This window comes from Onychostruthus taczanowskii, unplaced genomic scaffold (genome assembly GCF_017590055.1).
Source record: "Onychostruthus taczanowskii isolate IOZ18803 unplaced genomic scaffold, ASM1759005v1 scaffold110, whole genome shotgun sequence".
NCBI lineage: Eukaryota > Metazoa > Chordata > Aves > Passeriformes > Passeridae > Onychostruthus > Onychostruthus taczanowskii.
Window position 1 is genome coordinate 1,334,724 of NW_024497630.1, and position 12,897 is coordinate 1,347,620.

Below are 12,897 nucleotides of genomic sequence, written 5' to 3' on the forward strand. Positions count from 1 at the left end.
AATTTCCGAAATTCCTCTTTAACCTCTGAGACTCCACCCTGAGCTGCTGCTGCTGAGTGCATTCTCTGAGGCCTCTCACTCACCGTTCGGGCAGCATCAGCCTGGGCAATACTCGGGGATGGCGTGGGTTCTCCTGGAAAGAGAAATCCTCCTGCCAGGCACTTTTGGACTAGAAGAAAAGCCTTTCCCGGGGCCATGCCTGAGCTGCAGGGCTCCGAGCAGCAGCGCTGGGATGGACCAGAACTGCTGAGGGCTGGAGTGGAACCAGGGAGCTGCAGCCCCGGGCCCAGGGGGCTCACGTCGGCCAGACCCAGGAGCGGCGGGAAGCAGGGATTTGGCTCCAAAATCCAGAGTGGGAGGAGAGGCAGCTCCCTGCTCGAGGCTGCGCGGTGCAGAGCAGGGATGGAGCGCTGGGGCAGCAGGAGGAAGCGCCCCGCGGGGAGGGAGCAGAAGGGCTCCATCTGCTCCAATCCGAACAGAGCCGGCAGCAGCTCCATCCCGGTGTGTGAATTCCTTCACGGAGAGAAAACACTGAGAATTGAAAATCCCTTTAAGCCAGTAGAAAAAGGCAGAACAAGAAGGAAGAATCAGAAACCAGGGTCCAAGACACTGACAAACAAAATAAGATGCGCATTTTTCACAAGGGGTGATTGAAACCTGTGGGGGGAGGGTAGCGAGAGATGGATTTATTCATCCTTGTTGCTCTTGGAGACCAGGAATGTTCAGAGGAGTGAACATTCTGCTTCCCTCAGGTGTACAGAGCAGCTGACCCTAAGCATGCCCCCTCCCCAGGGCTGGCAGCACCCACCTGTGCCAGGCCAGGGCTCCCCAGCAGAGCTCTGTGCCACAGGGTCCCAGAGGGGTGCGGCCTCAGAAGGTGACACGGGTGCATCCACGGGAGTGGGGGACCAGCCATCAGGGCTTGGTGCAGATCAGGGTCCCCAGCGCAGGATGAGGCGCAGGACAGTCAGCAGGGATGGGATAGGGGTGGGCATGGGGACAGCTATGGGAACGGGGATGGGCATGGGGATGGGGACAGGGATAGGAGAGGGGATAGGCATAGGGTAGGGACTGGAATGGGGATGGGAAGCAGATGGGAATGGGGACAGAGATGGGAATGGGGATGGCATGAGGAGGGGAGTGGGGACAGGAATGGAGATGAGGACAAGGACAGGAACGGAGACAATGATGGGAACAGAGACGAGGAACTGGTGCAGGCAGGGCTCAGCGACAGGGACCAAGGCTGCCCCGGGTGAGGGCGGACAGGACTGGGAGCGGGCGGCGGATATGGGGCCTGAGCCACGGCCGACGGGGAGGGCGAACAAAGCGGCGGGGCCGGGTGGGCGGGGAGGGGCCGGTGCGGGGCCCTCCCCGCCACGGGGGCATAAAAGCAGGGCGGCGGCGGCGGCACGGGCAGCGGAGCGGGTACGATGCAGCTCGGCGGCGCGGCGCTGCTGCTGTGCGCGGCGGGGCTCGCCGCGGCCCCCGCGCCCGCACCGGGAGCCGGGGCCGAGCGGCGGGCGCAGTTCGCCTCCTGGGACGAGGTGAACGTGCTGGCCCACGGGCTGCTGCAGCTGGGGCACGGCCTGAAGGAGCACGTGGAGCGCACCAAGGGACAGCTGCGGGAGCTGGGCGGGCGGCTGAGCGCCCACAACAGCTCCCTGGGGCGGCTGCTGCGGCAGGCGCGGGAGGCGCAGGAGCGCGGCGAGCGGCTGCGGGGCAGCGTGCGGGAGCTGGAGGGCCGCGGCCGGCAGCTGCTCAACCTCTCCGAGGCGCTGCGGCAGCGGCTGGAGGAGGTGGCGGCTGACAAGGACGCGATCCAGGGCCGGCTGGAGCGGCTGGAGGGCCGGGTCCGTCTGGCGCTGCAGGCGCGGCCGGCTGGGAACCAGAGCGCTCGGGACCTGGGGGCGCTGCAGGTGAGCGCGGGGGGCACCGGCATCCACCGGAGCAGCGGGGTGGAGACGGATAGAGAGGGCTCGACGGGCCCCTGCCACGGGCACCAACGCGGGGAACGTTGCTGGGGGGACACACCCCAGACCCGCTAGGGGACACCGGGAACGGCTGCGGGAAAGACGTGCCTGTCCCGGGACGTGGGGATCAGCGTCGGGATAGCGGAGGGGTCTGGAGGCACCGGGAGCGCCCTCCCGGCAGTCTCGCATAGCCAGAGCTCCCTGGAGCTATGGGGCTCACCTGGCTCTTCCCCCGCAGTCCCTGATGGATGCTCAGAACCTGCGGATCGAGGAGCTTCTGCAGAAAATCAAGCAGCAACAGTACAAGCTGGACAAGCAGAACCTGCAGATTAAAAGCCTGCAGAGCAAGGTGAGCCCCTGTCCTGTGCTGCAGCCCCCAGCTTGGCCCTACGTGCTGTGGGTACGCTGGTGTGACACCCCTGTGTCCCAGCTCTGGTGGCTGTGCTGGTGCTCCCTGCTTTTGGGGACCCCAAAGGGGCCACAGCTCTGCTCCCCGTGCTGCAGTGTATCATCAGTGTGTGAGGGTAGCAGCCTGCACGCTGCCAGAGAGTTTGCATGGAGCAATAGGAGGAACTGGTGGGTGGGAGCAGCCTCCCTGGGCTCTGCCTTTGCATTCATCTGCAGAGTAAACTAGCTAGCATAGGTGTGAAAAACCAGTCACTTCTGGCCTTGTCAGGACTGGGTATCTCCAGTTCCTAGAGGTTTCTAGGCAAGTTCAGCTGCAGCTCTGGCCACAGGCAGTGGCTGGTGTGTGGCTGACCTGCTCCCCTGAATAATGGAATGGGAAACAAGCTGAGATAAAACCGTTCTGACTTGTGCATTTTTTTTAGGTCAATCTACTAATTCCCCTACACCACAACAAAACACAGCCTCCAAAGTGGAAGATAAACCTGAAGAAGAGCCTCAGCCTCACCAACCAGAGTCAGAATGGCAGTGGGGAGCCCGTGCAGACATGGAGTGAGTATCTGCTTGTGCTGCCCTGCTCGTCCATGCCAGAGCAAACCTGTAACAGGTGCAACCTTTTGCAAACAAAAGGTTCGTTTGTCCTGAGACAGGATGTGAGATTTGCTTGAAAAGCTGGAGCTTAGGAGTATGGCCAGAATGAGGGGATCTGGAGCACAGGCAGAATCCTTGCCTTCTGGGCCAGTGTTGGCCCAGCAGGAATTTAAGGATTAAAGAGGCTTTTTCCTGCCTGTTGTTAGGCATGCAGTTGGGAGCAGACAAAGTCTGAGACCAGGTATTTGTCAAAAAGGCCTGGCAGGTCTGGGGTGAGGAGAGGAGGGTCTCAGCTCTTTTGAGTTAACTCTTGTTCAGCTGCTCACACTTCACCAGGGAGGTGAAGTGTCTTTGCTCTCTGTGGGAGGAGGGTAGAGTTTAGGGAGGCCTGGCCTGAGAGCAGAGCTGTGTGCCTGTGTAGCTCTCTCCCTTGGCTCATATCAAGTGTCTCAGCTCATACTATCCTTAGCTGAAGGTGGATGCTCACAGCCCTGGGAAGTGTGCGTTGGAGCAGGCGAGTGGATGCTGCCATCTGCAACCCCTTGGTCTGCCTGGAGCATCTTCTGCCCTGGCAGCAGGAGTGGAGAGGCTCCTGCAGAGCAAAGGGCAGCAGAGCGGGTGTCCCAGCTGTGCCATGTCCTGCAGCCTCCCTCCAGGCAGGAACTGATGTCCCTGTAGGCTTTGCTGGCCAGGAGCAGCTGCTGTCATGCTGTGGCAGCCAGATCACAGTGCTGCCTCTGCCTGTGCTGCTGTCCAGGAATCTTCAGCAGGAGCAAAACAGAAACCAGGCAGGATGAGGAGGCATGGGGAATTCCTGCTCAGGGCTTGGCCTAGCAGGGATGATTATGGGAAAACACATGACAACTTGTCTGTGAAGCCTGGAGCTGTCACTTGTGTGTCTGAAAGCTGGGTGGGCAGAACAAAGGCTTGTCCACGTGGACAAAAAGAGAGGTGGAATGTGGGGCTTCAGACTCTTCTGGGGGTGCAGCTCTGTGGGGCTGTACAGGGTCAACCTTACTCAGAGTAGCACTTCTGAGCCAGAAAACTCTCTCAGAACTTCTCTCTCCTGTTTCTTGTCCAAGCTCTGCTTTGTGACTTGCCTGAAGTAGTGTATGTCATAGAATAGTTTGGGTGGGAAGGGACCTTTAGAGGTTATCTAGTATAACCCTTGATTCCACTCTTGGGTTATGCTAGGAGACAGGCTGGGACCTTTGCTACTTGCTGATGCAGAGGCAGGACGTTCTGGCTGATGCTGGCTACAGAAATGTTTGTGATGCATAGTGGAAGGCAGCAAGAGCTACAGCCCCCATGGATGCTGTGAGCTCAGCACCTTCCAGTGTTGCTCTGTCCCTGATGGAAAGACCCTGGACATGCAAATTCTGTCCCACCAGCTGTGAGCGTCCCCTTTCCTTGCCTAATCCCTGATGTTGGTATCACTGACAGGAAACAAATTGGCTTCCTTTCATTATCAAGTCAAGTGAGTTTTCTGGCAAATCTAAAAGCACACAGGCTGGCCCTGTGCCCTCTGCCCGGGGAGAGCTGGGGAGGCTTCCAGAGCCGGGGAGAGCTGGGGAGGCTTCCAGAGCCAGGGAGAGCTGGGGAGGCTTCCAGAGCCAGGGAGAGCTGGGGAGGCTTGTGCCGGCGGCTCCGGGCTATTGTCAGCAGAGCCTGGTGCCGGTGTGGCCCTGGGGAGCGCCGATGAACTCCACCAGCAGCCCTTGCAAAAAGACCCTTTTATTTGCATCTAGTGAACACAAGTTTTTTCAGGACAGAACTGGCGTGGGGCCAAGCATGTGAAAGTTGAAGGCTCAAAGCTGCCTGGAGAGTGAGAGGTTTAATAGCTTGCAGAAAGAGGATCACGTCTTTGGGCAGAGCCTGTGCTTGCTGGCAGCCAGCCGAGTAGGGGAAAGGTAGAGCCCTGCTCACGCTCTCCCCGTGGCGCTGAGACTCCAAAATAATGGGGCTGGGTTGGGGTGGAGAGGGGAGGCAATGCAGGCAGCTCTAGGCATGCCCTGCCATCCCTGAGGATGGGTGTTTATACCAGGTCAGTGACCTCCCCTATGTCATGGCTGGAAATCCTGTTGGGTGAACACAGAGCCTAAGGCAGATCCAATTGTGTTGCTTGGCTAAATAAAGGGGGAGGGAAAAGGAAACACAGGAGCAGTCAGGAGGGTTTGTTCTCCTGGTGCTGTTTGGATGTGCAACATGAACTGGAGCTAACAAGCATGTTCCTCAAACAAAAAGATTGAGCAGAGGCTGTCCAAGCAGCTGCATCCCGTTCAGCTGCTGGAGAGTCCCTATGGCACCAGGGGAACAGGGATCGAGTGCAGCCAGGGCCTAGAAATGAGAAACAGGCAGGGATGGAGTTGACTTGTGCATGCTGGGACATCAGCCTGGCACCATCCCACCGATGCTGGGAGATGCAGTGAGGAGAGCAGGTGAGGAGCTTGGCAAGCCCAGCACCTTCCTGCCATGGCAATGTGAGCAGGGGCCTCTGGCTGTGGCGTTCCTTCCTCTGAGCCTGGTTTGCTTCCCTGCCTGCATTCACCCAGAAGGTGGGCATATTCAGGATGCACTCAGCCCCTGCGTTCCTGGGGGGCTCTGTGTGGTTTTGATCCTTGATGCACAATGCCCTCCGTCCCTGTGTCATGGGTTCAGGGTAGGGCTGCGGCACAGCTTGTCCTGTGGTGCGCTGATGGTGGCACCAGTCCTGCCCTGGCATTGCCCTGGGGGTGTGAGGGATGTGACACCAGCTGTGCTGGCTGTGGGAGAGGGGCTGCCCATGCCAAGGAGGGCAAATTTTTGTGAGGAGAGGAAAGCAAAGAGAGGAATATGTTGGAATGGGTGAAAGGTGATGGCAGGTGTCATATTTTTGTCCACTAGGTCCCCCCTGACCTCTCCTCCAGCTGGGGCTCTGCTCTTCACCCCAATGCAGCATCAAGACTCCCCAACACTCAGTGAGGATGTGATGGGGTGATGCTCTGCAAGGGCTGCTTTTAGTCTTGGCAGCTCAAAGGCCCTTTTTCCCCCTTCCATCTGCCCCCAGGGAGCCCCTGGCTGATGGAGGAAGCCCTTCTCCTTGCTGCTGCTCTGGATCATAGTGTCAGCCCTGACCCTGGGGCAGCTACTGTGAGGGGACCCCCACGGCCAGAACCTCAGCACAGCCCAGGGCTTGTCTTGAGTTTTCTTGTCTGTCTCGGGGTCATGCTGGCAGCAGCTGTGAGCCAGGGTAGCCAAAGCTACAACCCATCCGCCCTGGCCTGGGGAGAACAGGGCCCCTTTGTCCGGGGGTGACCGGGGCACCTGTCCCTGCTGACAAAGAGCCCCTTGTCTGTGCAGCAGCCTGGGGCTGAAGTCCCTGCACATCCTCCTGTGGCCTTTTGACTTGGGTGTTGTAACAGGTTTCTCCCGCCTCATCTCTCCCAAGTGCTGTGGGTGGTGGCTCCTGGATGGACTTTTATCAGAGCTGTTGAAAGGGTGCTTTGCTGGCAGCTCTGGGCAAAGTCCCTTCGAGGCAGAAGGAGCAGTGGGAGCCCCTGGGGCTGGAGGGGGGTGAAGCAGGGTGTGGCTTCACCCTGGGCAATCCACTCCTGCAATGAGCTGGGGTTCCCAGAGTCCACCCCCCCCTTTGCCTCAGTCAGTGTATCTTGGAAAAAGGGTCACCCCAGCCTGGCACTGTGCCTGCTGGTGGCAGGTTGCCCAGCAGGATGTCTGCCTGGGGCCACCACAGTTGCTGGGAGAAAGAGGTCATGTGCTGGATGCTCAGCCACCTTCCTGATGTCAGGACTTTGTTTTTCTCTCTGCCTCTGAGCCCCCTTGACTCTGCCTCAGCCTCGTGTGGGATGGGGATACTTGGCCTTGGCATTGTCCCACCCCAAATGGACTGCTCCTGTCTGTGGGTTTAGAGAGCCCTGGGAACTCCTCTGTCCCTCCTCGATGGGGAGCCCTGCTCTCCAGCTGAAGTCACTCCAACCTGGCCCAAAGCCTGGCTTCTGCCTTGGATGAAAGCCCAAGGAGCTCTGTTTGAATGAAAGGGAAGATGTCGGGTCACAGTGTTTAAGGATGCTGAAGTCAGGGGCCATTGTCCCCAGCACATGTCCAGAGCTGCAGCCGCTGCTGTGCGCAGCTGGCCGGGCTCGTGGCCAGGGCTGCAAGTGCCGGGGCTGTGGTAGGAGCAACCTGCTGAGGAAGTGGGGCTTGTGGCCATCTCCTCACTTGCTGTTTCCTTCCCCGGCAGAGCTCCCAGAGGGTTGCCACCAGCTCTTCCTGGCTGGGCAGCGAAGCAGTGGCATTTTCCAAGTACAGCCCACAGGATCTCAGCCCTTCAACGTCTACTGCGACATGACCGCAGGTAAAGCCGTGCAGCGTCCCGAGCGCTTGGCAGGGTGGTCTGGTAAATAGGAACCCCAAGTGACTGTGTTTTCCCTTCCCACAGAGGGTGGCTGGACAGTGATCCAGAGGCGCATGGATGGCTCTGTGGACTTTGACCAGCTGTGGGATGCCTACAAGAATGGCTTTGGAGACCTTCGTGGTAGGTGGATGATGGTGTCTATGTTCTCACTGTGGGATAAGGAAAGCTTAGCGAAAGGTATTCCCCTTGCTGGCCTCTGGAGCTCTCTGTGCTGGAGCACAGATGGGGGCTGAAGGGGTGGGTGGGACAGTGCTTGCAGAGCAGGGGTCCTTGATCTTCCTGATGTGTCCTGCAGGTACCAGACAGTGATTCAAATGCTGCAGCATCCTAGGTTGTCCCTGTTTGTCTCTGGAGCTTGCTAGCATCTCTGCTTTTCATGGCATGTTTATGTCCCTGCAGCCAAAGTCATGAGTCTTATTTCAGGTGACTTCTGGCTGGGCCTGGAGAAGATACATCACCTTGTCCAAGAGGGAAAATACAATCTCCTGATTGAGCTGGAAGACTGGGAGGGGAATTCCCAGGTGGTTCAGTTTGTCTTCAGTCTTGGTGGTGAGAGCACAGCCTACACACTCAACCTGCTGGGACCTCTCTCTGGAGAGCTGGAAAACGCCATTGGGGAATTCAGGCAGCTGCCCTTCTCCACTCGGGATCGTGACCATGACCTTAAAGCTGACACAAACTGTGCCAAACACCTCTCAGGTCAGTCCGAGGTCTTCTGTCCCAGTATGTGCACTTCCCTTTCAGCCCTCCACTGTCTGGTGGTGGTCCAGTGGGATCCAGACCCTGTGGCACTAGACCCCTTTGCTGTTGAGCTGGTCTTGTCCTCTACTTCCCTGGAACAGCTGCTTCTTTGGGAAGAGCTGTGCAGGGAACCAAGAGAGAAGCTGAAGCTGAGGGAGGGCTCATGATTCAGGTCTTGGCCCAAGCATGTATCCTCATAACAGCTTTGCTGTCTGCCACTTTGCTTGGAACCTTTTCAAGCAGAGCAGAGGCCTCCCTTGCCCTGGCTGCTGAAAGGTTGGAGGGGTTTTCTCACACAAGGAGCAGCAGCCTGGATTTGCAGATGCAGCCTGAAGTCATGTTGGATCTGTGAAAGGTTCTCCAGTGCACAGGACTCCTTGGCTGTACATGAGGTGGTCTTGTAAGACCCTGAAGCTCTGGAAAAATGGGGGAAATAGGGGCATCAGCTGCATTGAAGTAGGTTTTTCTGTCTGGAATTTCTGCATGTTAAAATTGTCCCTTTATTGCCCTTGTAGGTGGCTGGTGGTTCAGCACCTGTGGCCATGCCAACCTCAATGGGAAGTACTTCCGCTCCATCCCCCGGCAGAGGCATGAGCGCAAGCAGGGCATCTTCTGGAAGACATGGAAGGGCAGGTACTACCCCCTGAAGTCAACCGTCATGAAAATCCAACCTGCAACACTGGAAGCAGAGCCCTAAAGTTCCTACTTGAGACTTTCTCTGTGGAGCATGGACCTGAGCTCCATCACTCTGTGTTTACAGAAAACAGCCTCCCCTTCCTTGGTTAGAAGCCCTTTAGAGGCACAACACTTCTCCTCACTAAAAGTAAAACAGCTCCACGTTGCCAAAACCCCTGGATGGGAGCTCCCAAACTTGAAGAGGAGCCCCAGGAGGGAGATCCACCTCCAGAGCATGCACAAGGGTTTTCTGACCTGCCGTGTGCTGCTGCAGGAAGTTCAAATTGTCTGGTGCTTTCTGTCCTGTCTTAACATTTCTGTACTGTGTTGATGAGCTGGGCCCGGGGCAGGTGGGGCATGGGAAGTGTCTCACTGCTCTGGACCACAGCGCTGGGTATGGAGTCTTGCTGTGTCCTGTCTTTCACTGTTCTCAAATTATGTCCCAGGTACCCTCCTGTGAGAGCCCCTGGAGCCTCTTTCCTGTGCAGGGGCTGGGGGCAGTGAGCCTCAGGCAGCTCCATCTGTGCAGCCCCTGTCCCCTGAGGTACAGGGCTTGGTGGGAAGGCTGAGGGGGGGGACCTCAGGCTCTCTTGCCTTCCCTTTGAAGACCTGTATTTCTGGCTGTGCTGGAATTTGTTGGGAGCTGGGAAAGCTGCTTCCAGCTCTAAGGTTGTTGGATGAGATCCTGCAGCTGGTTGCCTGAGGGGCCAGGTCCCAGGGAGCTCTGCCTGCTGCCTGCCAGTGCTCCTGGGGGTGGGCAGGACAGCAGTGGACAGCACAGATCCAGAGCACTGACTGTCCCTGGGTGAGACCAGCCTTGCTGTCACTGTCAGCCCCCCAGAAGTAGGGGCTGCCTTCTTCCACCAGACACCTCATGCTTCGCAGAGTGACTGGCCCTGTCCTGCATGTGGGCCCCGGTACTACAAGGCCAGGGGACAGCAGGGTTTCTCTGCAAGAGCCACACTTCATCAGGTGTGTACCATGATGTGTGGCATCACCTCTGCCTTTGGGGTGGGTGTCTGGGGAGAGGTGACTAAAACAGGTCCCTGAAAACTTACAGGCCAAGCTGCAGTCTTGGGGCTTCCCAAGCATCCTGCCCTATTGAAGTCATATTGACTACTGTGCTAGAGCTCCTAGCTGCTAAATACTGTACATAGTTGTTTGTAGGATGTTGGACTTGTTGATGAATTCTCTGTTACAATTTGTTTTCATATTTAAATGCAGTGTTAATAACAATGTGGTGTAATTTATAAATGTTGATGCTGGAAAGGAACACAAGTGTAGTTTGTGTATTTTAAACATTTTTTGTACTAAAATATCTTTTCTGAAGATGTCTTTTAATAAAAACAAGCTTTTAAGTGTCCTGCCTGGATTATTTTCCTGATGGTTTATGTGTGGCAGGTGTGTGGGAGCATTGTGATGGCTCTGCATTTGAAAACTTCCTTTATTGGAATTGTGACCTGAGCAATCTGCTCCCTTTTTGCCTCCATGTTCAGCCTTATGGAGCTCTGAGATAATTTGCTGGTATAGGGTATAACAGCAGGTTTTAATCTGCTTGAAGTTTATGGGCTCCTAAATGTCTTTTCTTCCTGGAAATTAGACTGCGTGGCAGCAACTCTGTGAGTGCTGAAGTATTGGGTTTTCTTATTCCCTGATGGCAGACCTTTGAAGGAGGGGGATATTGCTTGGAGGTGGCTGGAAAAGCCTGTGCCAACTCTTTGCAAATGAGCAGAGGCTGAAGTCTGGATAATCCAGGCCAAACAAAGTCAGCTGATCAGGGCAAGCCCCACTAAATAGCAGCCTTTTAGCTGCTCATAACACATCTGTGCAGTCATCTCCAAAAGCATTGTAATTTCTGTGGGGATGATTATAGATGTAGGAATGAAACAAGCTGGAGATGGAGCAGGGGTCTTTAAAGTGGTGGGGGAAAATTCCAGCAGTGCTCCCAATTCCATGTATATTTTTTCTCCAGCTTCAATATAATAGAGCTGGAAAAAAATCATAGGTGCTTCTCTGGCTGATCAAGGAAGGAAGAGGAAAAACTGCTTGTTGCAGGAAGAAGAGATGAGACTGGTCTAGTCCCCTGAGCAGCTCTATAAATACCTAATGTACCTCAATGTGGCCCCAGCTCCCACATCTGTCCTGCTTCCCTGGGGGAAATCCCAGAGTTAACGATAGCTCCAAGCACAACTGTGCAAACAGCCCATTATACTCAGCTCTGTGCTCACTCCTGCATTCAGAAATGCATTTTTAATATTCTCTTTGCTTAATTCAAAACTTGCTTAGTCCTTGAGTGCAGCAGCAGATACTGGAGTGCATATTTTAGTCTGGATGCTAAAGTGATGAGACTGAGGTGGGATTTATGCATAAAATGGAAGCTGGTGAAGGAGCTCTTCTGCAATACCAGGGGTTTTTTTGCAGACTTGGGGTTTGCTCCCCTGTGGTGCATTTGATCTATAGGAGGTGCCTGGTGGATGGCAGACACCATCCAGGGCTTGGTAAATGCCAAATGGACAAATGCCAAATGCCCTAAATCTTGCCTATCCTAGGGATCACATCTTCTGCTTTTCCGTGTGCCCCAGTCTTGCCTGTTCTGCTGCACAAGTCTCCACATTCCATCCGTGTCAGTGCCACCCATGCCCCAGGGCCATCGGTGTCGCACTGGAGCATGTGGCATCCCCGGGCCCCTTCAAGCTCCCTCTGCAGAAGCCAGGTCTAGGTCTGTTTTCATCTGAAATCCTTCACCTCTTTCATTTTTAACAACCGCTACCGCTGCAGCTCGTGGCAGCATCTCGGAGCTGCCTCAGGGCTCCCTCCAGCGACAGCGACAGCGACAGCGACAGCCCGGCGGGGGCGCTGCCAGAGCCGCTGCTGCTCCCGAAACCCGCCGTGCTTCCTGCAGGGGACGGCACCTGCTGTGCCACCCGCGACTTCAGAGCCCCCAGCAAAACCCACTGAGGGCTGCTGTAAGCGCTGCTTCTGAAGGTGGCGATGCTGTAAGACCAAAGGCTGCAGGGTCTGGACATGGTGGGATGGGGTTTTTGGGGCCAGCAGCACTGTGGGGTAGGCTGGGGCTGTGCTCCAATGAGCTGGCATGCCTGGCCCTCAGTGCTGAGCTTGGAGCCGTCGGTAGAAGCAGATTGACCCGGGATTCTCACAGAGCATCATTACATCAAGATGAAGCTCTGCATTAGGCACCAACATCTCGAGCCAGCTGTGTTTGTGGCCCCAAAAAGTGAGGATAGGCTCAGCCTGCTGCACAGAGCTCCCTCTGAGCAGTAACAACAGCCACCGAGAGACATGACAGCAGAGCCTCAAGCTCTTTTTCATTCTTCAGCGGAAACCAAATAGTTCTTTGGCTAAAAGGGAAGGTGTTTGTGTGTACACAGTGCTGCACCAGCTTGGAAGGGCAGGCTGCCTGCATCCGTGGCACTAAGGTCCTGGAATGAGTAAGCCAGAGGCATCCCCTGAGCCCTCCACCACCAGTGTAGCACCACAGCAGGTGTACAAAACCAAAAAAAGGCAAATTGGCAAATCCCCACTGTGACCATAAACCTGCCATGCAGCCAAGGAACAGCAAACTGAAAGCAAGAGAAAAGTTCCCCACCCATCAACACTCTCCAGGCACCCCCAGCCCAGCACTCAGCCTCACCAGCACTAGCAAGGGTCACACTTTCAAAGTCACTCCCTGGCTCCCAATGCCTCAGGGCGCCTGGCAGACGCAGGGGTGCCAGGAGCCTCCCGGTCCTCCCAGTCGCTTCAGCTCTTCTGCTGGAGCTCAGCAGCACTGAGCACAAATTGAGTTTCTTGCGGACGTGCCTGGCAGAGCTTTGCACCGGCGCCTTTAGCAGGGACACCTCCCAAGCAGAGCGTTCTGGGGCAGCTCCTTGAGGGTGCTCATGGACTCCCAGGGGTTCAGATCCCACTAAGAGGGTGGGAAGGGGAAATCCTGGCTCAAGCATACCAAGCAGGTGGCTGTGTCTCTGGGACACTGCAGGGGTTGAGGCTCTCAATACAAGTTTCAGCATCTTAGGTGACCATTTTGAGCAAGTTTTTATCACGTTAGAAAAAGAAGCAGGTGGCATAGACCTGACAGCTCTTCAG

General features: G+C 56.1%; 1 protein-coding gene across 1 annotated transcript; it reads left to right on the forward strand.

Annotated features, from left to right (window-relative positions):
- Window positions 1-1,421: 1,421 nt before the first annotated feature.
- On the forward strand, window positions 1,422-10,151 carry ANGPTL4 (angiopoietin like 4). Its single transcript, XM_041423683.1, has 7 exons — window positions 1,422-1,916; window positions 2,209-2,319; window positions 2,801-2,927; window positions 7,204-7,317; window positions 7,402-7,497; window positions 7,801-8,076; window positions 8,634-10,151. Exons 1-7 carry the CDS (start codon window positions 1,431-1,433, stop codon window positions 8,813-8,815), a joined length of 1,392 nt encoding a protein of 463 aa, XP_041279617.1. The 5' UTR covers window positions 1,422-1,430; the 3' UTR covers window positions 8,816-10,151.
- The last annotated feature ends 2,746 nt before the right edge of the window (window positions 10,152-12,897 follow it).